At 36.1% G+C, this 23,218-nt stretch overlaps 1 protein-coding gene across 1 annotated transcript in view; it reads left to right on the top strand.

The window, feature by feature from the left end:
* The window catches only part of GALC (galactosylceramidase), a 28,611-nt gene extending 5,762 nt beyond the window's left edge, over nt 1–22,849 (top strand). The window contains exons 5-17 of the mRNA XM_062494455.1: nt 550–689; nt 2,818–2,856; nt 8,177–8,307; nt 10,505–10,660; nt 12,570–12,694; nt 13,842–13,969; nt 14,419–14,508; nt 15,811–15,894; nt 16,239–16,383; nt 16,765–16,945; nt 19,138–19,301; nt 20,754–20,830; nt 22,650–22,849. Of these exons, the coding sequence (XP_062350439.1) occupies nt 550–689; nt 2,818–2,856; nt 8,177–8,307; nt 10,505–10,660; nt 12,570–12,694; nt 13,842–13,969; nt 14,419–14,508; nt 15,811–15,894; nt 16,239–16,383; nt 16,765–16,945; nt 19,138–19,301; nt 20,754–20,830; nt 22,650–22,793 (1,604 nt within the window). The 3' untranslated portion in view covers nt 22,794–22,849. The remainder of the gene's footprint in view (nt 1–549; nt 690–2,817; nt 2,857–8,176; nt 8,308–10,504; nt 10,661–12,569; nt 12,695–13,841; nt 13,970–14,418; nt 14,509–15,810; nt 15,895–16,238; nt 16,384–16,764; nt 16,946–19,137; nt 19,302–20,753; nt 20,831–22,649) is intronic.
* The last annotated feature ends 369 nt before the right edge of the window (nt 22,850–23,218 follow it).

Below are 23,218 nucleotides of genomic sequence, written 5' to 3'. Positions count from 1 at the left end.
TTACTTCTAAATTAGTTTGTGGTATCTTTTACAAGTTGGCTGGACACTTAGTAGCATCTGGTTAGATAAATTTGTTTTTCTTACTACAAGATCCAGTGAACGGCTGAGACTTGGAAATGCTTTTTCATTATCCTAATCTTCCTTCATTTGTTATGATCAGATCATCATGTCTTCTGAAATTCATGTCCAGGAGATAAAAAAAATTCAATTTCTGTATTGACTCTTTGTCTTTAGCTTTTTAAGTTTTTATCCTAAAATCCTTGGATTTTTACACCTGTTAGAGCTAGTACAATAAAATTGACAGATTATATGTAGTCAGTTTTTCTCTAGTAACAAATGCTTCCTAGCTCATTAAAAAAAAATCCAGCTATTAATTGCTTTATCATAATTTGCATTAGACCATATTCTGCAGTTAGCTAAGTTATATTTGATTGTCTTCACTGGAACCAAGCAAATTTCAAGTGCATATCTGTTCCTTCTTGCTCTTGAAACTTACTGAGCAAAGTAGATCAACCCCTTACCTTATTAATTTTTCTTCTCTCTTTCCAGGATTACCTTGGGCATTTCCAGGATGGATAGGGAAGGGTGAAAATTGGCCCTATGACTATCCAGATATCACTGCTTACTATATTGTTTCTTGGATATTAGGAGCAAAACAGTATCATGATTTGGACATTGATTATATTGGGGTCAGTAATGCAAAATCTCCTGTATATTTTGTGTGTATTTTATCTATCTTCATTCAGAAAATCTTGGTCTTACCTCTCTTTGTTGACGACTGGAGGAGGAGGATGGCACGATAATTTTTTTTTTTTGATTGCAGTTTTGGCTTGTACTATTGCTAGGAGAAAGGCAGTAGTTGTGTTAGTTTACAGTCTTTCTGAAATTATGTCTGTTAAAGCGGAACAAGTGTCAGATAGTTCCTACCTTCCCACTTCCAAAACAAAGTTACCAAAGAATTTGAGAGTTCTTTTTCCTTTTCTGCTTTGTTTGTCCTGCTTGCATTTCAGCAGCTACCAGATAACAAACAGCATCAGTTAACACAGTTTGAAGGTCAGCTAACATGACATAGTATAAAATATGTTGTTATTTTGTAGATGAGTAATCCTCTACAACTTTTTCCATTTTTACCTGCATTATTTATAGTACATAAAAGTGCATATTTTACAGTACAACTACTGTGTGCAATATATGGAAGTAGTGAATGAATGAGAAAAAAATGTAAGAATTGGAGATGAGAGCGGGAAGCAGACAATCTAAAAAAAACCTCAAGCTCACTATTTGAGCAAGAAAGTGTGTCTAGGATTCCTCTAAAATCAATCCTATACTTACTGGACACTTATTTTGCACTCTTAAATGTTTTGATATGAGAAGTTTAACTGCAGAAAAGCTGAAAATCACTTCAGCAGTCCAGAACAAAGCTTCTAGAACTGTGGTTCCTATCCCTCAGAAGTCTGACCTTTCTGCCACAATGTGGGGAGGTGTTATCTCACGTGTATCTCCTTGGAAATGCATCCCCCTTGGTGTTGCTGGTTTATTTCAGTTGGGTCAGTCTTGCACTGTGGGTAACATAGTGATACTTCAGCAATTCAGTTGTGGGGGCAGGGAGAACAATTGTTGTTACATTTTCCTCTGCCTTCTTTTTCTCTCTGATCTTGGAGCAAAAAGTAAGTTCTGCACTTCATGTATGTGAGTAGTGTTGACTTCGGTGCTGTTACTTCATAGTGATTAGCCTTCTGAATTCTGTCCTTCTAAGAAAAGCAAATTTCTGTTTATCCAGACAATGTGGTGATATTGCATATTGTCTCATTTCTTTGTGGGTATAATCTGAAATACAGGGAATCAGTGAAAGGTCTGTGAAGGCTCAGAAACTGTCAAAACAATTTCAGTGCCATTATGGTTGTACATAGTTAGCCTTTACCACTCTTTTTGCTGTAAGTACATGTTCTGTATCACTATTTGCTTTATGATGAGATGAGTCTTTCAGTAAGTATGTTTTGATTGGCTCATTTCTGAGGTTTCATGTTAGCTTTTATAGAAAGATGTAGAAATATCAAAATCAATTGTACTTACCCTATCTGCAGGAAATGTCTTGTACATCACTGGGTAATCTACACCTTTATTGGTGAGTCACAGTGTTCATGTTGTGGTTAGAAAAAAAAAGGAAAGAAACAAGTTTTATATGTGTTTTATAGGCCAAGGGATTCGGTAGAAAGAAAGACCAGTGTTCCTGCTTTTGAATTTTGAGCTGTGTTTAGCTTAATCTTTTTCCGTAAAAGATGGGAAATTCAGAAATTAGCTCATTTTGTGTCTGTTTACTTAAAATTTGCTGGATCTCTTTTGTGTTCAAGCTTGGATGTAGTCCTGTGTAAATTAGAAAGAACAGTGAGCTTCATCGATTTGTTTGATATGTGAGTTATTCTCGTTCTCCCATATTCTTGTATTGCAACAGGGGCCTATTCATTAGGCCACGCCTTGAAGCCACAACGTGTTTCTCAATGATTCCTAGCAGACTGTAGTGCCATTGGTAATGTAACACTGCTGCCATTGTAGAGCTCAAGCAGCTCTAGCACTCTTGTCAGCGAGAAGGCAATCAGGGGAGCTTGGAGAAAGATAAACAAGCGGCTACTATGAACTTTCATACAGAATTTCCCCCTAAAGAGCTGATAACAAAACCAACCAGCACTTCCCTTTAGCACACGGAAACCATGGAGTTGATTAATGGATTCTATAATCTTACATATATATAAATAAAATCTTTAATTCTACATTGGCATATCCTGATTTTTCTAAATGGATTTTACTTTCTCTTTATAGATATGGAATGAAAGGGCATTTAGTAGCAAATACATTAAGGTATGTATTCTCTTCTTATATCTGTGAAGTGCTTGTCATGCTGTTCACAAACAATTAGCTTTTCTGAATTTGTGTAGGAAAGGGATCTTAATTCTGCACCTATATCACTTACTGAACTCTGTTTCTTGCAGTTGCATGCATGAATAGATAACATGTTTATATATCTAGATTGTTTGTGTGTCCGAAACTGTTATTTTGAACTTGGGCATTTCAGTGTATGCTAAATGTTAGGACTTCTAAATTTTAATGGAAGTTTCAGTTCATGCTACTGTCATACAAACTTAAATCATCTTTATTCCAGCTTGGATATAGCTGAAGGTCCAAGATACAGAATTGCTTAGAATTCTGTAGCTAGGTTCTCTGATTACAGTACGTTTAAATATTGCTATTAAACCACAGTAAAGGCTCTGTGTTTTTAACTTTGCAAAATTCAGTACCTCTTGTTCTAAAAAGCTGGGGGAACACAGCATTTTACATAACCAACCTTGAGATACCTCTAATATTTCTCACTACTGAATGATCCTGCAGCCCCTGCTGCTGTGCTTTGAAAACTTTTCTGTTTGTTACATTGTCTTGCAGTGAAATCTTAAGCATAAGCTCCTGTTTTTTTCCTTCCCTTATTGTTGCTTTGAGGCTGAGATACAATGGCATTGTCTTTTCTTAAAAGCAAACAAGCTGCAGAGAATCATACAGTGGTTTGAGTTGGAAGGGACCTTAAAGATCATCCAGTTCCAATTTTCCTGCCTTGGTCAGCGACACCTTCCATTAGACCACATTGCTCAAGACTTCATTCAGACTAGCCTTGAAGACTTCCAGGGATGGGACATTCCTATCCATCCCCCCTTGTCCTATCACTACATGCTTTTGTAAAAAGTCTCTCTCCATCTTTTCTTGTAGGCTCCCTTCAGGTACTGGAAGGCAGCAATTAGTCACCTCAAAAACTCTTCAGGCTGAACAGTCCCAAATCTGTTTCATGTCACCTTGAGGGTTTCTTGTCTGCTTGTCTTGGCTTCCTCACGTAGGGAGAGAGAATATGGAGAACAAACTGTTGAGTCTAGGGGCAACATTCCACTTTATAGTTTTTGAATACTGTTGAATTGGGACTGAGAACTTGGCTTATAGAGCTGAATATTTAGTTTAAAATTTGACGTTAATATCACCCAAATATTTACTGAAAAGTTTTGGCCTTCGTTCTACTGTATGTTAACTGATAAGAGGATTTAATTAAACACCTATTTCACCATTAATTCTCTTACAGTGTCACTTGGCACCACTTCTCTCATCAGCATGATAGTTCTATTTGCAGTCTGCCATTTCACAAGAGGTTAATATACTGAAATGTACTGCTGCACACCAAACATTTTCTGTAATTCCTTTTAAATACATCACAGATAAGCTCTTAGTTATCTGGCTAAATTTTTACTTGTAAGATGTTATTCCACATACTTCATCCACTAAAGCACTAGTTATGTTACTTAAGTAGAAAAAAAAAGAAGAAAGAAATGGAGATTCTAATGCTTCTAAATTCTTGTTCAAGAAGACTGTTCTTTCATATGAATTCTGGGTGTGAGGAAGCTGTTTTGCCTACGTTATTGTGGAGTGCATTTTGGGTGCATGCAGTTCTATGCCCTTGGTACTTCTCTTTCAGCATGGAAATTCTGCAGCCATTCATTTTGTTCTTTTGGTCTCTGCAGTTAGGCAATTTTTGTGAGAATCTAGGTAGCTGGAATGCTTTAAATTGCAAGGACTTTCTAGTATTATGAATTTTTCTTTTGGTAGATTTTGTGTTTCAAAGGTTCCAAACAGCTGAACAGAACTTCATTGCTACTTTTCTTCTTAGTAAGTTTTATGTCTTAATTAGTTTTTAAACTGGGCTTTGATTGTCATCAACACTTAGACTTTGATTTCTGTCCTTATTTCACTACACGATAAAATAGAAATACTCTCTATTCTCCTTCACAGTGCCAGAGAGCTATTACAAGAAATAATTTAAGGATTCATGCCTACTGATCTTTGAATCAAGTTGCAAAATCTTTTTTTGTGCATGCATGCACACAGTGCACCATTCTTTTATATAAAATTGAACAAAGGATTTTAGATTGTGGACTGTGGACTTTACCAGATACAGCTGTATGTGCAAGCTGCTGAAAATGTGGGTTTTTTTTGTTTTTTTTTTTTAATTTTTAATTTTTTTTTCTGTTTTTTTTAATATTTTTATTTCTGGTCTGAGTTTTCAGATAGTACCAGACCTCTATAAGCATGGTTCATTGTTAACTATTAAGGCTGATTATATTTTGTGTGGATATATTTTACCTAAGAGTTCCACAGACGAATATGAGCTGTTTATCATCTTTAACAGTGCAATAGTAAAGAGAAGCTGTAAACGCAGAATAGGAATTCTGTCTTTTCTGCTGGCATGTTTGAATTCAAAGTTGGTTGCCCTTAGTTTTGTTGTAAATATGCAATTCTAGGTTTATTTACTGCTTTCCCTTAAAGTGAAACATGAGAACCAATTAGTGAGTAAATTTAAATATTAAACACTGAAAACATCAAATTTTTTTTTTTTTTTTTTTGGTCAGTGAAGCTGGCATTGAAAAAAATGTTTAGGTGCTCTTCACTTGAACAGAGCAGGTGTTTGGCAGAGATTTCTGTTCCTGTGGCGATCTGCATGGATAGGTCTTTTCTATTTTCAAACTTCAATCGCTGTTTTTTCAACATACTTTTTTGGAGGATCAGGTTAACTTTTGCATCTGGTCAATTGGGGAGATATGTCCACTTCCACATTTCAGCCACCTGTCATTTTTAGATTAGCTTAACATGACTGACTTTGTGATAAATCCATTACTTTTGTGTAATGAATTACATCCATGCCAGGAATCAGTGTGTTGAGGGTGTCCAAGTGGAGTATATGTGTGAACATGTGGTGTCAAAAAAGTGATGAGAAACCCATTTTTGTGTAATGACTACAATGTCAATGATAACCCTTCAGTTTTAAAAATGCTTACTATTAATTTTGTCGTAGTTGCCACCATAGCTCTTGTTTGGGAAGTGAGAACTTTTCTTATCCATCCTGGTCTGTAAATAGAGGCTTCCATTGACTCCTTCCAGAGTTCTTGTTTTCAGTCTTAAATTTCATGTTGCCTTATTGATTTAGGCTGTACTTTAAGTGGTGTTATCTGTTGCTAAGGTACTTCGACATTTTTTGGATAGACTGGGTCTGTGGAACGTTGGCATCATCGCTGCGGATGGAGATTGGAACGTCTCAAAAGAGATGATAGTTGATCCCTATCTTAATGATGCTATTGAGGTAGTCGGGTAAGTGTGGGAGAAGGGAGGCATTTTAAACATTGCTATTGCTTCCTATCTCTAAGTCTTCATCTCCATTTTCAAGAGTCATATATTCTTATTTTATACTTCCTAGCTGTTTCCATTTTTTCCATCATTGTGTACAGTGGTGATGGATTATTCTTTCTTGTCTTCCTCTCTTCTTTCAGTTTAGTACATGTGTAAGCTGACCTTATCACTCTTACATCATTTTTTTTAAGTGTCCATTTAGGAGCTCTGTTTTAGGCTTCTTAGCACTAGCTAAGGACAGGAAACTTCTAACTAATCTGCATGTGCATGTTCCAAGTCAGAAAAACCTTAGGATTGAATTCTTGGTCTGCAACTCGTTTTCATTTCGGGTGAACTTGAACTTTCAGAAAGGAGCTTATCACCCTGGGACTTTCTGTGGTGGCAGCTGAGATTTTTTTGGTTGTATCCTAGAGCTAGAAGTTTCTGTTTCTTGCTTATATCTCATAACAGATAATACTAGAAATGCATGCACTGACATAGAAGACATAATATAGAAGTAAAAACAAGCACCCAAAGTTTGTGAACTGATATAGACTATCTCAGTTTTGGCAGCTGGGAATGCTTTCTGTTGGTGTCTCAGCAAATGTCAACTCAGTTGTTTGCCTTCACTCCTGTTCCATATTACACTTTTTTACTACCTGCTTCTGGCAACTTGTTCTGCTGCTCTTGCTCTCTTTGTAACACCTGGTTTCTCAAAATTATGCATAGTAAAAAAAAAAATACATGTTCCCCCTGAAAAATTGCCTTACGGATACAAATTGCTCACTTGTGTTACATTTGTTAACTTGTTTATCTCTGTTGTTAACCTTATTGTGGTAAGAAGATTCTTGTGGTCACTCCTGCAATTTATCCTCTGTATGCAAGGAAGTATGATATACTCACCATAGTTTAAATGAATGCATGGTTCAAGGGTTATAGCAAGTCAGGTAAGCAGGGATTTTATAAAGAAACTGCTTTTGTATGTGTTGAACTTGCAAACACCAATGACCTGAAAGTGGCTGCCTGAGAAATACCAATTATAGTGTCAGAATTGAGTAACTCATTCAGAATTGAGTAACTAATTTGGTTTAAAACAAACTTTAAAAAACTTTCTTAGGTTAGGCAAGACTTGCAGCTCAGCAGGTGCATTAGGAAATGTTTTAGCAACGATTTCCCTGACAATACAGCTTGAAGAATGAATTGACTGTGTATAACTCTTGGTTTTTTTAAGAGCTTGGCAGAACCAAGGATAGGAGTACTTGTTTTTGTTTGTGCCTTTAGAACCACAGAGATGTTTTAGTTGTTCTCTGAAATGGAAGTTCTTTTTGTCAGAGGTTTTTCTTGAATGTCATACAGATTTTTCCCCAACTGCCCCATCACCACTGATCACAAAAAATGAAAAGTTAGGTTTTCTTGAGTAGTGGTTTTGTTATCTGTCATGAAATTAGGGTTAGTGCAAAATGAGAGCAGCATATTTCTCAACCAATGCTGACTTTAAGGTAGTAACTATCCCAGAGAGTTCTGCTGACCTATTGAAAGATAATAGTATTTATGTTTCTGTCCTTCAAATGCTCAGGTTCAGAAAGTTCATACACATCTTGTATACCATCAGCACTGTAACATCTGAGTGGCTAATGTGCAAATAGAGTATCTTGCATGAAATGTGATATGCTTTGTCTTTATCTGTACTTTTGTGTCTGTAAAAGAACAAAACATTTTAAATTTTTCTTTTTATCAGGTATTTTGGAATTCAGCATGGTAGAAGAAGGTGTCTTTTGAGGTCGCTTTGTGCTTGACAATTTTGTACATTTTGTTTGGTGTAACAGTTGTCCAAGTTGCAAAAACATGAATTGAAGCATAGTAGTTTTTTTCAGCTAGTGCTGAAGAAGATGTTGCCTTTCCCAATATAAAGTTTTGACAGTTTGAAAAACTATTTTTTTTATTTGTCCCTTCTCTCTGTTCTTTGCTCTCCTTTTTTTTCCCCAAGCTGTTGAGGTACACATTGGATAAGCATGGTCTGGAGCAGGTGAGGATCATAGCCAGCGATAGACTGTGGGAGCCCATTTCCTTTGTCATGATGATTGACTCTGAGCTCCACGGAGTGGTCGATGTGATTGGGTAGGGGGTTCTCTCTGTTCTTCTTTCTTGGTGGTTTGTTTATAGTTTGTCTTCATCTTATTTATAACCTAACACAGCCAAAGCTTTACCTCTCTGTACTCTTACCTGCAAGGAAAGGATCAGTAGTATAAAATTTTCATAGTAACCCACATTAAATCACACAACTCCTGTCCTGGTAACAGCCTCAACCTTTAATTGAATCAGGAGTCTTCTGTCATGCTGAAGATTCCTGTTGGGTGTGGTTGCACTTTTGATAGATTGAAGGTTTTTTGGACAACACTGTTTATTCTGAGGGTTTTGGTTACTCTAAGGGGTATGCAAAAAGTGCTTTAGCTTTACATGTGGATACACAGCCTTGTAGTTTCCACTGGTTTGTTACTGAAATGTTTGTGATCCAGAAATGAATTCAGGCTGTGACTTTTTCTTTGAGTTCCGATGGCTTGATTCTGTAAGCCAAAAGTTCCTATTTTGTTTTGATGACAAATTTGTATTTGGAAAACATGCAACCAGCTGACTTGTTTTACTAGTTCTGGGTTTTCTCATAATAATATTTTATAGCAGACCAAATTTGAGATTGGTTACTGTCTCAATGGCTGAATGGAAATGTGTGTACGTAATATTCATTAACTTTTCTTTATTTATAGTAGTTCTGTACTTACTAGGTGCCATAAACTTGCCTGACCCATGCTTCAAATGTGTCAGTTCCTTGCTTCAGTTTGAGTCTTTTCCATTAATCTTTATATATCTGAACCATAGGAGGTGTAGAAATGAAGGTTTTTTTTCTCCAAATACAGATAGGCAGTCAGTATCATCTACCATTGCAATCAATCCTTCCTCCCATTCTGAACATGAACAGTTGGCAGTTTTTCATAGGTGGAGTCTTGGATCATGTCTGGATGAAGCTTGACAGTTTATATGCTATCTAAGGAAGCTGTATTTGCTTAACTCTTTATAAGTGTAAGTTTTGTGTCCCTACTCTGATTCAGTCTTAACATGGAGATTAAATACTCTCTTGTGTATTTCAGTTTTTATTGGGCAGGATATTACCACTTAAGAAACACCTTGTTAGGAGTGTAGAAAGACAAATTATTTCTTCTATGCTTTGTTTTTGCAAGCTATGCACTTTATGCCATTACAAGAACCTTTTTCTTGGTGCTTAGGCAGCACTTAGGTTTCCAAGAAGAGCAAAATGTAGCTAAAATTCCTGGTATCTGTTACATTACCATTAGTGAAGGTACATATGAAAGACTACAGCACTGGGAAATGGCTCATTGTTCACTACAGGGAAAATAATTTAAAAAAGCCCCAACAGTCAGCCTAGAAAAACTGGTGTTTCTTGTGTTGTTACCACAAATCTATCAACTTGTCAAGTGGCAGGCTAATAGTAAAGGACATAGTTTCATTTTAGTGTACATATTAAGTGTGTTCAATAATTTGCTAAGTGAGGAAAATCACAACCCTGTTTTCTGCAAGTGATTTGAAAGGTTTTATTTCAGTCAGCAAACCTTGCACAGTGGGTCAGTGTTGTGATTGAGTGTAATCAAAGTCACCATTAGGAGAAACAACCTCTCCTTATACTAAGGAGGATCTTGAAAAGAAAATTAGCAATCATTATTTGTTTCAACTATTATCAGTTTGTACCTCTGTAACTTCTCTAGTCCAAATAGCATGTTTTTGTGAAGCTTGAGTTTATTAAAAAATGTACAGAATCAGTCAAGTTCATGTTTAGTTCTAAGACATGACAGTTCTTAGGCAGCTGCATTCATGCAGCTACATTCTTAGTGTAAGGCCTAGTATCTTACTGTTGTTCCACATTATTTATGGTTTTATTTAAGATAGTATGAGTTGGCATGTATTTTCTCTATTCAGCACATTGGTAATACGTCCATCTTCAAGCTCAATTTCAGGACAGAGATTTGCTTTAGCAAGCTGTGAACATTGCATGGTATCTGTAAATCTAAGTTTATCTGTATGCTATCATGTAGCAGAAGAAATAATGTGATGTAAATACAGTGAGTTCTGGAATGTTACAGCTACCCCTTGTTCAATTTTCTTGTATTCCACTTGTGAATATTCCAAAGAAATTTTATTTTTCATTTTCAGTTTGAAGGAAGTCAGTCATTCCTGCTATATGTACCTCCAAACTTTGATTTTTCTCTTTGTACTAAGTGCCTTTCCTTTTCAAAATATTGTGTAGGGCTCATTATCCTGGGACAAAAACAGTGAAAAATGCCATATTAACTGGGAAGAAACTGTGGTCATCAGAAGATTACAGTACTTTCAATAATGATGTTGGTGCAGGCTGCTGGGCTCGGATCCTGAACCAAAACTACGTGAATGGAAACATGACCTCGTAAGTGTTGGGCACTGTTGGTTGCTTTCACAACTTGGAGTGCAAGAATTATTTAAAATACTGTATAACACATCTGCTCTGGTGAGAAAACAGGTAAACTGAAAGTCACCCCAATGTGGTCTGAATTCTAACATAGTAAGATAGGAAGACTGCTGTTCTGACCTCTTTCTGGGCTAGAAGTCACATAGATTTCAATGTATTCTTGTTTCCCAACATTCAGTGATTTATGCAGTTCACCTTAGATGCCTTTGAGACTGATGATAATTACTAAAATGAGAGTGTTCTTAAGAAGGGCTAACAGTGAAAAACATTGGAGGAAAATGACAATAAAACTAATTTATCATATTTTTCTTAAGGTCTTTATTAGATTGTTCAGTTAAACAGATAACTACACACGTAATTATCTAGTTTTTCCATACAACTTCTTCCTCAGAATCCATTCTTAAACATGCTGTAGTCTTTTGATAAATTTACTGTTTTCTGCACATTTTCTTTCCAAACTGAAAACCATAAAAAATTTTCTCTTCACTGGGAAATTACATAACTCAGTTTTAGAAAAGAATAGAAAATATAGTTTGATGTTTCTGGTATTACAGCTGGTAATCTGAAAGAAAAAGTTTGATTAAAGAATATGTAGGCATCAAGTTGTAAGCAAAACTGTTCAAAGCTTTCAGATTCTTTGTAACTTCATTCTGGAAAAATAAAGAGAAATATCCTTGTCTGTTGCTTCAAGTGGAGTGTAGGAAAAATCACTGATACTAGTGAAAATTTCTTCAGTCACCTGGTTTCTACAAATCTTTTGTCTTCTCTGCAAGCTGAAATTTTCAAACAGATTAATATTTCCTGCATGAATTCCTGATCACTCTGTGTGCTTCTTAATCCTCATATACTTTAATATCTTAATTTGGGCTCTTTCTTTTTCAATTGTTTTTCTATTTTTCCAAGTCCAGATGTCCAGTGAAGTTATCTTGGCTTCTATACTGAAAACAAAAACTTTCTGACCAAAGGCAGCTTATCTTTCTGCTGTTTGTTTTCCTTTCAACTTCCTGAAGTTGAGTTTCCTACTTTTCTTTCTAGGTTTGAAATCAACAGAACAAGTTTGATGTGAGCAAGTTGCATTCACAATTCAAGAGTTGTTTATTTTATGGTCACGTTTTTGTAGAATTGCAGGATCTCTTCTGTATGTATGTATAATGTGATAAGTCTGTGGAAATGACTTTAGAATGAGGCCTTTGTACTCACCTGTATGCAATAGCAAAACAGACTGACAGTTTTTGCTTCTGCTTAATTGCTCTTTTAAGCTGTATTTCCGTATTTAAAGGCCCTGAGGTCTTAAGTTTTAAAGTCCTTGCAAAACATTTTCAGTGAAGCCCAAAGCAAAATGCATGAAGTGGTTATCCTTGTCAGGATAGAGCAACAACTCCTGGATGATGGCTGGTTAAAGTTGGTTTTCTGTTTGTTACTTATATGGATAAAGATAAGATTTTTTTTTTTTTATTTTTGGTGGTACTTAAGTGCTTACCTAAAAAACTCTGCCCAAAACAACTACCACCATGCACAGAAATAACCAAGCAACCGCAAAAACCTCAACCAAACAGCACCTAGCAAAAAGCTGTAGACTTTGCTAACAAAATTTTTCCCTTCAGAACAGGTAAAAACCCCAAACAAATGGAGTCTTTACCCTCAATACATGTTTCACCAGTTTTGGAAGAAGTTCCCAACACTGGAAGCTGATTTGTTTTATTTTCTTCTCCTGTAGGTTTTCTTTTTCCTTTTAGCTAGAAAGATATTCCCTCCATCCCCCATATTGTTTTCCTTGTGTGCTGGAGAAAAAGTAGGAATGGATTCTTGTACTAAGTTAATCTAATACTATACACATGAATGGAGAGAACACCCGTTTTTCTTCCAGAACAATTGCATGGAATCTGGTGGCTAGTTATTATGAGGAGTTGCCCTTTGGTCGGTGTGGATTAATGACAGCACAGGAGCCGTGGAGTGGCCACTATAAAGTTGAATCTCCCATCTGGATTACAGGTGAAAATTTTGCAGTTAAAAATTGGTGCTCTGTCACCATACATCACTATATTTTTGAGGCCTTTATTTATTTAGTGTGTTATTTTTTGTACCAAATTGAGATAGATTTGTGGAAGGTTTTGTTAATACATTAAGAAGGAAGAAAATAATCTCATTTCAATAGAAAGCAGAAAGATATAATAGTAAGGGTAATGTTTATGCTTGACCATTGGCTGTATCAGAAATGAATAAGCCTTTATAGATGTTACTACTAAAATATTTTGATCTGAAGTGCCCATAAAAGGTTAATGTGCTTTCCTGCTTCCTTTCCCTTTTTGTATTTTTTATCTTTGGGTATCAGTCGATTCCATTTGGTACTTCTTAATTTACGAAAATGGAACAAAGAACCTCTATTCTTTTCCTGCTTGACATTCTTGGCTTGTGTAAATCAGCATTTCCCTGAGTTTGGGGGAAGGGAAGCATGTTCATTTGGTGTCCATGAACACATGGATTCACTGGCTACTCCATAGTCCTGCAATGTTTTACTTTCTTTGCCGCACTTCTGTAGAACAACTATGCAGTGCCATGAAGGAAGAGCAAGACAAATGCTTTAATTTTTGTTCTTCTGCTAGTTACCTATATATGTAAAAGCATTACAAGAAAAATGGCCACAGTTTCCCATGAACTGAACAGCTGAGCAGTTATTCCTGTGTCCATGTTGCTCAGAATTTTCATGATCTGGGTCATATTCTTCTTTGGTAGTTTCACTTACTTTCTGAAAACCCTACTTATTTAGTTATTCCTCATGGAGTTGCCCATTTGTGCTTTCTCTGCCTCAAATGTTAACTTTATGTAAAGAAAAAGAAAGATTTGGGAAAATCTGAACTGTGATGAAAATTCAAATTGAATGGACATAATTATCTTATATAGTCTGTACTTAATGTCTGTATAATTGCTGTCATTTTAGCTGCCACAGTGTTGGTATTTTTAATTTTGCCGTAGTGTAATTCTTTAATCTTTCCTTGTATGTAGGTAAATTTTGTTTTGGAAGTTCTATTACTTTCCTAAATCAGTTTTGTCAGCATGTATGAGAGAGAAATTTAATTAAGCCTACAAATGGTACCGTTTTTATTAAGTCTTAATTACTGTATTCTGATTTTTGTCTCAGCACACACCACACAATTTACTCAGCCAGGCTGGTCATACTTGCAAGTGGATGGACACTTAGAAGGAGGTGGCAGTTTTGTGGCTCTGACAGATGGCCTAGGGAACCTTACCATCATCATTGAAACTATGGTATGTGCATCAGCAATTCCAGTGGACTAGAAAAGCTACAGGAAATATTTTGTTATAAAGAACTTGTCTTGATTTACATAGTCCAGTATCTGTGAATGTTCTTTGATACTTGTAGCTTTATTAGTGAGTTCACTAGAGCTCATTTTTTCTATCTGAACTTGAAATATGTAGTTGAGATTTCCTGGAGGCCAATATATATGCCATCTTTATCTTTTTATTACACATTAGCTTTAATTGGATAACACACTCAGAGGAAGTTATATCATGTGCTTTCTTAAAATCTGTATTGAAAATAAAATTATTAAACTACTGTAATTGCAGCTGTTAAGATAACAGTGAAATAAACTATTGTTCTTTCAATTCTGTGCTGTAGGTTTTTCATGAATGTTGCCATGTGTTGCATTCCAGTAATGTGTGTCTCCCCTGTTACATTTTTTTTTCTTCTTCAGAGTCATAATCACTCTAAATGTATCAGGCCTCCATTGCCAAATTTCAGTGTCATACCTCAGAGAGCAACTTTCTACCTCAGAGGGTCATTTGTAAGTAGATATTGAATACATTTCATCAGCCTTGTAAAATGAATTGCCATTCGTAATCAGATACATGCTGGTCAGTATCACAGGTTAGCAGGAAATGAACAGTCTCCAGTACTGGAGGCTGTTTCACACCTGGCAAAGTTTTAAGCACTCTGGTTCTGTTTTACCACGGCTGTCATGGCAATGTCATAACTGAAATTGTAGAATTGCTGCCTCCCAGTCTAATCATCTGTATATTGAAGAAGAAATTTCACAGGACAGAAATGCCACTGAATTTCTTTAGAGTTTATTCCAAGGCTGCGTGCTCTGAGATGCTGACGTAGTTTGTTGGGCCAGCACAGCCGTGGCCTTTCTAGTTATCAGTTCATTTTCAGGGGAATAGCTGTAGTTGATTTTATACTGTATGTTTTGTTGTTGCATCCTGTGAAGAGATATTCTGAATATCTCCCAGTTGTTGATTTGCTTATTCTCTTTTTTAATCTTGCTAAAGTAAATTTCCCTCTGAAATGCAAAAAAAACTTTCATGGTGTAAACTGGAGGGAGTCATTGTTAGTTGATTCAGATGATTCCTTCTCAGAAGTTGACAGTTACTTGTTTGGAATTTTATTTTGATTTTTTGTCAGCAATAATTTCCTTTAGGAAGAGATAATTTGGATGATACTTTTGGCAATAAAATGGTTCACTTAGGTGAAGTAGTTGATTGCCAGTTTGGATACATAGCTCCCTTTTGGGGAAGTATCAGATAGTTTATTCAAACCAAGCTCTAGGTCGCTTGCTTTGTTGTTGATGTTGGTAACTGAAAAGAAATTTTACGGGTTAGGTGTGATTAAAACCTGATAACTACTATAGTTTACATGCTGTAGTATTGCAGAAGGCTGGAGACATGTAAGCAAAATACTTTGCTCAAAAATTAAAATCAAAAAATTGACAACTACACTGAAGGCCTCATAAAAGTGAAACTAGCAGGATATGTCAGTCTAGTTACTTCTCAGAAGAGGGCCTGTATCCAAGATGTATTGCTGGTGATGGAGAAGCTAAAGTTTGTGTCTGTGTTTGCAGTGCTTTCTGTCTTTATAAGCAACATTAGGGCATGTTAGGACAACGTCTTTTTGATGTATAAGCTATAAAAATGTAAGGCATATGTAATGATTAGCTGAATAGAGTTGTGGCCTCTAATGTGATCAACAGCTTTAAAATTACCAAAATCTGACACCCATAGAGGACTGGTATTTCTCAAATTGAATATTCAAGGGTGATTATTTTGCTGTTGTTGTGTTTTAAATTGTGTGGTGTCTTCTATTGTAGTATATGGTGGAAACCCTTCAAGTGTGGCATTCTAGACTTGATTTTGAATCTGGAAAATCCAGTCTTTTCCAGCAACTCCATCCTGTAAAGGTAAGGCTGTTGATTTTAATTACAATCCCTCTGCAGTTTCAGATGTGTCTTCCCTATTGGGTGAAACTCCTCAACTTTCATGCTTAAGCTGCATGTTTAGGGCATGTTTTAAGGCCGTTTGAATGCAGTTTTACTGGCTATATGCGTGTTTACCTGGAGGTAATGGAGTTTGGGGAAAAGGAGTTTTAAAAATAGTCCAGAGATATTTAAATGCTGAGGCAAGAAGATGGGATTTTTGCCTTAAATCAGGCCTTCAGAGGATCTTCTTTACTTCAGGAACGTGGGTATTTTGTCATTTAGTTGTTAAGTTTTGCAGCTTGATCTTTCTTCAATTCCAGGTATGGAAGGGAAGGTTTTCTTTAGATCTGAATGTAGATGAAGTCTACACTTTAACCACACTCAAGACAGGATGGAAATGTGAATTCCCAGAGCCTCCTCCTCCTCAACCCTTTCCTTCAAATTACAGAGATGATTTCAATATACGTAAGCCAGAATTCTCTTATCTAAAAACTTAATTCACAGACAGATAATATTGTAATGTAGGAATGCAGTAAATTATGCTATTTGAATCCTCTACAAGAGGTAGCCTGAAGATCTATTTTGTTTCTGTTTACTTATACCTGTTTTTCCAACAAATTACACCTGTATGAGTGTACACCTTACACATACAATTTAATTTAATGTCTTACCTGGTGTTCAAATGTTTGCAAAACTGGTGCCTGCTTAAAAACTTCCATTTTGGGGACTGCATTGATACAGCAAGTAAAAATCTGGAGAAAATTTTCAGGGGAAATTTCTGAAAACAAGTACACCGAAGAAAAAGAGGATATTTTAGAGTTCATGTGTATTTTATTTTCTGAACAGGTAATCCACCTTTCAGTGAAGCCCCAAATTTTGCAGATCAGACAGGTGTATTTGAATACTTTGTAAATGCTTCTGACCCAGGAGATCATGTGTTCACACTTCGCCAGGTGGTGGTGCAGCGGCCCATCACTTGGGTTTCTGATGCAGACCAGACCATCAGTGTCATAGGAAATTTTAAGTGGTATGTAAATACTATTTTGTAGTGGCATTTGGGAAACGTCTTCACCAGTATGAGTACTGATCAGTTAATCTGTCTCAAGCCTCATTTCTCTTTGACAGAGAGCTTTTGCTTTTGCCTTCAGATTCTCTGTAGACATGTAGGAATTAAGATTCAAGCACTTCTAAAAGTCACTGAGCCCTGCTCAGGGCCAAAGGTCAACTGTGTCTGTCTAAATGACTCTTAAAGGATGGGGAATTGACCACATTTCTTTGTTGTTTAGCCTAAAGTAAGCACTGTCTTAAAATGTTTTTTTCCTGCTTATATCCTGTTAGGTATATTTGTTCAAGGTAATTTTTTACACTAATGGATCTGAGTTGGCATACTAGAATCACCAGTGTGTGCTCTGAGTTTCTTATTAAATTGGACCAAGTAAAGGATTAATTTTGAATTACATAATTTTGAGTTATTTGTTAGTAGTTTGATCAGTCTCATTACTGTCAGACTATTTCATTCATAATTCAACTGTATTTGTTGCAGACTGCCATCTTCTGAGCAGTTTGTAGAATTGTGTGGATTTAATGGCAATGCTACTTCAACCATTTCTATTTCTGGGTGAAAGTAACTCAGGTTTACTGCTTTGATAAAAGTATGGTTACAATTGCAATTCTTTCTAGGGGCTACAGGGATGGTAATTCAGAATCAAGCAGCATATTTTAGAATAGTGTTTGTTTAAAATTAATAAGCATTTGGGAAAGAGCCTGTTAACTAATTACGCTTTTAATAGTAGTAATAAGCTTCATACTTAAAACTCTCTTCTGCTTAGAAGCCTAGCCTAAATTCTTTAAAATAGCCACGCTGTCAGGGTTTTTTTCACTTTAATTAGATCATTGATCTGGCAAATGCTTTTTCAGAACATGCTTCACACTTCTAATTTCAGGCCTGGAGCTGTGATTGAATCACTTTGATCCAAAGCCTGGAAGAATACCACCCTCTTGTACTTGGAGGTTGTTCTTCAGTTATCTGATGTTTTCTTTTGCAGCCCTCTGTTGGGAAAAATCTCAAATTCCCCCTATAATCAACTTCCCCTCATTGAGTAAATCATGTTCAGTAATTCCTATAATAACTACATAGGACATATTCTTAAATTACTGTACTGAGATTCCTAAAAATTTCCAATTATTTTATTTTGGTTCTGTTTCTTTCTGAGTCTTCATCTTGCTTTTAAAGCCAAGCTTGCTTCCTAAATATTCAGCTTATCATTCAAGTTTTACTGGTCTTTAACTTTTCATAATGCTAGTCCTCAATTTCAGGCCCTCAAGTTGGTTTGCTTCACCCTCAGTTTAAGACTCAACTTGTCCCTGGCAGATATTTTCAACAATGAGCACCTGCTATTGAAATTCTGAGCCAGTCTTACATTAAATTTCACTATGGGATGATACTTTATTTCAGTTGTCAATGGCAGTTTATCAAGATTCAATTTCAGGACTTTTTAGTTTGGATTTTAAACTCATGCATGTGAAAGCTTTTTGCTGTCTTATCCTGAATTTGTTAGTTTTTCACTGATTTGTTTTATTGAACCTAGGTATATTTTGAAGGTATTGCTATATAATTATTTCGGTATTCCTTTGAGTCTCTTTATAATGCCTTAAAGAAAATGTGGGGGGGTCTCTTTTTTGAATAAATGGGGAGGCAAAAAAGTAATGTTTGTGTAACGACTATATATTCAAGAATCAAGAGCATTACATTAGAATGAAAACTCAGGTCATTCTTACTAATATGTTAGAGGTGAGAAGAAAAGTTGCTAGAATAGATATTCTCTGATTCAGTTAGCAGCTGGGCTGCTGTCACAGTGAGCGTTTTCACATTCTGTAAATAATTATTCTGTAAATAAGTAATTATTAAGTGAGTGACGTTGTGGCTGTAGCTGTACTACAAGTTCTTTCAGATGTGGGATGTAGATTCATTAATAGAGGGAAAGAATTTTTATGGTTAAAAGCCTTGTAGTGCAACTCTGGGGAGGAGGAAATTGTGTAGATTTTCTAGGTGCTATTTGATGGTTCTGGTATTACTTTGCTTTATTCTTCTTTACAGCTCTCATTGCATGCATAACACGGTGCTTTACTGTTGAGCTGGAGTATAATCTCAAATAATTTCTAATACCTACTCAAAAAGTTGGATTCCTTCCTCATTAAAACACTAAAATTCTCTTACAGGGTAAACATGACAGTCACTTGTGACATCTACATAGAAAAACCTCGTGATGGAGGTGTGTTTATTGCAGGAAGAGTTGACAATGGTGGGATATATGTGCGACGTACCAAAGGAGTTTTCTTCTGGGTTTTTGCAGATGGCAGCTACAGAGTCACTGGTGACCTAGGTAAGAAACTCTTTGCAAAAGTGGATGCTGGAATATGGATATGTCATTTTGATCACTTTGATAAAAATGGGTAATGTTCAGATTTTATAGTTAATTTGTCATTACTATGAATTTAACCTGTTATGTTCTAGAGATGGCCACTTTTCATATGTGGAGAGAGCATCTGAAGACTACTGGCTGGCCCGTCTCTCAGGCCCAGCTTTCTGGAGTTTGAGTTTTTCCATTGACAACGCCTGTTTTATACTAGCAAATACGAACTATTTTGCTTTTCATAAATACTCTAGTACAATATTAATGACAGAAAAATTTGATCTGTATTCTGACACTGCACATAAAAAAAATCCTGATTAACATGAAATGGCTTTTCTTAGAGAGCAGTTCAAGTCACTGTACTTACATCTGGCTTCAGTGATGATCATAAGTGGCCTCCTGTTTCCTCAAATAATGCATCCTCCTGTTAGTGTAGCTCAGTGGAATGAACACATGTTCTACTTGTGATGCTAACAGTCATGTGTGTTCATATGAAGAACACTTGACAGGCACATGGAAGAGTGTATGATAATATTTCATCAGTAGCTAGAAGTTCTTTTCAATTTCTGTTGAAATAATGGCATATTTAGTTGTTTAAATGCATTTCCTATCACTTCATGAGTATAAATTAAAATTTTCAATAGTTTCTGATTAGTCAAATATAGCTTCTAGATCTGAATTATATCTGATAAGATACATTTTTGTTAAGACCTAGCAACATTACCTGATTAGTTTATCAGGCTGTCAGAAATTAATTTTTCCTAGATGAAATGAGTGAGTTTTGATCAACCTCCCCATTATTTCAGGCTGAGACTCTTGTTGCACAATGTGATAACCTTTTCTGTACAGCTATTTTCAGTCATCTTTTAATTTTTCTGGAAGGGAGCCTGAATGTTAAATTATCCTGCAGCAAAAACTGTCTAATGAATAAATGAAGACTTGTAGGACTTAATTTTTTTCAGGTCTTCACCTTCCCTCCAGGTGTCATTCACACCCCATTTTTGCTTAGCTTAAATTTAGGGTAAAACTAAGCAACATGATAGCATGGCAACTCAAACCCAGTGATTTAAAATAGTTACAAACAATGCATAAACAAGAAGATCTATAGAAGAGCAGAGTGATAGCTATTGTCACACTTTGTGAACCTGTGCTGTCCATAGAGTGAATCCTCATCTCATGCCAAATTGCCAAGAGCATTAAGGATTTCAGTGAGAAAACAATTCTGGCAAAACAGGAGAATGTACTGATAATGCAGAGTACAGGTCTGCCTATTAAGCCTTCCATGCTACAACTGAAATTGGTAAAATGTCATTCCTGAACACTTCTGAAAAACAGATATTATAATCCTTTTGCTGGCTTGGTATTTATCAGTTTCAGCAAAGGGCTGAAGTAATACTTTGCTAACTTAAGCATGTTTTGTAGCTGGAGAAGAAATATTAATGAAAGGACTTGCTGGTGTCCGGGATAATGCATGGCACACACTTACTCTCAACATTCAGGTAAGGACAGAGGCAAAAAGCTGGAAAACCAGTTATGAAACTTCCAGTCCTAAATGGTTTAGACAAAACTATGCTATACTACTGATGGTGTACTTGCATTAGTTTACCCTATCAAAAACATAAACAATATCTGTTATATTAAACCAAGATTAAAATACTATACTGAGTTATGCTGCCTGTATTTTAAAAGAGGTCTTGAGAATCTGTAGAAGGTACAGAAGATAACTGGAAAGCTGAATTAAAGGCTGGAGGTAAAAGGGTCAGAGAGGCAAGTCCCTTATTTAATCTGACAGAAAGATGATGGCCTGGCTTCCTGTTCCTAAGACAGTCAGTAAAATACTAAGGTATCCTGTATTACAAATCTGTCTCCCACCAGTTCCCTTTGCAGGCTAAGGCCTCGTATGTGGAGGTAGTAAAGGACTGGGAAACTCAGATAAGATGAGTTCCTTCTCTACTGTGGTGGAAGTGCACAGGTATTGTGTTGCTGTATCAATGGGCTGTAGTTAATAAGAAGCTTGTCCACATTTTTTCCTTCCCTCCTACTGCACCCTTTTGGACCGTAGTGACTTGGGGGGGGAAAGTAGCCCCAAACTGTACTTTGAATATTCCTGTGTGGTTTGATGTGTGTGACATTGGTACAAGTACCTAAAAGGCTCTAAGGTCCTCTTCTGAATGCCTAGTCCCTTTTATTTTTTCAACTGCAACTGGCTTGATATGTGGGGAAGCTTCAGTCCTAGCTGGGGAGATTTACTACTGAAGGTAATGCTTTTAAAATTATGCACTGAGTCACTCATGCTAAAAAGCCACTGAGTATTAGAAGCTGTTTTTTGTCTCTTGTACTGTCACATTTGGGGACAAGAGACACTTGCACCTAAGGCATTCACTGAAATGGATGTAGTTTAGTTTTGGCTTAGGTACACCTACATTTATGACAGTGCTTGCCATCTGTAAAATGGGCCAAGACATTGGGTTACTGAGGATGAACATTAATCACTGAAAACTCAAAAGAGTTGGTACTTTTAAAATTCTAATGCTTCAAACTTCCATCTGCATTGTTAAAGTATTTTGTACCTAATATGCCTTTGATGTAATGACTGAAATACAGAACCATCTTTAATAATTCTCACACTGACTCCTTGAAAGACATTCTTTGCTTTCACCTGTATCTATAATTGTCTTTCAGAGTGAGAAATACAAGCAAAATGAAGTACAAACAGAAGTACTTTTTTCTAAATGCTGTTTAGCGGAGCACACAAGATAAATTTGATATTAAATTTAATAAATAAATATAAATATAAATAAATAAAATTTAAAATATAATTTTTCCTGAAACTACTTTTAATTTCTACATGTTGAAGTGGTTTGAGTGATATTCAAAGTTCTGCTGTCTCTTCTTTCTTTTGGCCTAATAACTAAATTACATCTTTCTTTACTTTTGACTTCTGCCTAATTCTGCAGAATCAGTGTCAAGTGTATTATATCACCTTAAGAAAATTGTGCTGTTTTGAAAGAGTCTGATACAAGGAGGAGGAAAACCAGTTTACTCTTCAGGTTCTACACTGAGTTAGCAAAGCTGTGCATAGAGGAAGAGGAGCTTTTAATGTATTCACTGTAAAGGCATTAGATCTATTTCACAGAGTTGATAGACACCAGAGGTTTCTATACAATATTTAGATGTATCTCTGCATGAAAAATGTGTGAAATGGAGTTGAAAGTTGACTTGACGTCCTTCTGCTTTGTCTTGTCTCCCATGTGAGCAGGCTCAGTGTCTACACAGACCCTGGATTTTACAAAGCTAACATTTTCCTTTTTTTGACAGGGCAACTCTGCCTCAGGACTGTTAAATGGTTATCCACTCTGGGAGAATGTCACCATTTCTAAACCAAGCAATGGCTGGGCTGCTCTCGGAACTCGCTCATTTGAGTTTGCACAGTTTGACAACTTTCACGTTGAAGCTTGCTGAGGTGGCTTTGGCATTTGGAGATCCTGGTTCTCATGTTACTTTGAATAAGAGCCAAGTCAAACTTGGGGGAAGTTTAGCACTTGAGTGCTAAACTGTGATTGATCTCTTGGCAAAGAGTCTGGATTTGGTCCGTGTTATTTGTTAAAGGTTTACTTGAGTAGATATCAACATGATTGTATCTTTATCTCCTGTTGCTGTGGGATTTTTGCCCTTCAGTTTTTGGGGATAAATTTTAGTTCAAGGTAGTGATGAAAACAAATTCTTGAATTTAAATATATTTTAATAACAAGGTCTTAACTTACCAGCTCACTTCTAAGATAACTTTAGAAGTTAACAGAAGACAGATGCATCTTAAGCTGCATTTTTAACACTTCCACTATTATGTCCATTGCTTTCACTGTGAAAGAAAGTATTAAATGCCAGTA

This window comes from Cinclus cinclus, chromosome 6 (assembly GCF_963662255.1).
Source record: "Cinclus cinclus chromosome 6, bCinCin1.1, whole genome shotgun sequence".
Classification (NCBI taxonomy): domain Eukaryota; kingdom Metazoa; phylum Chordata; class Aves; order Passeriformes; family Cinclidae; genus Cinclus; species Cinclus cinclus.
The sequence above is the reverse complement of the archived record's forward strand: the minus strand, read 5'-3'. Positions and strand labels throughout refer to the sequence as shown.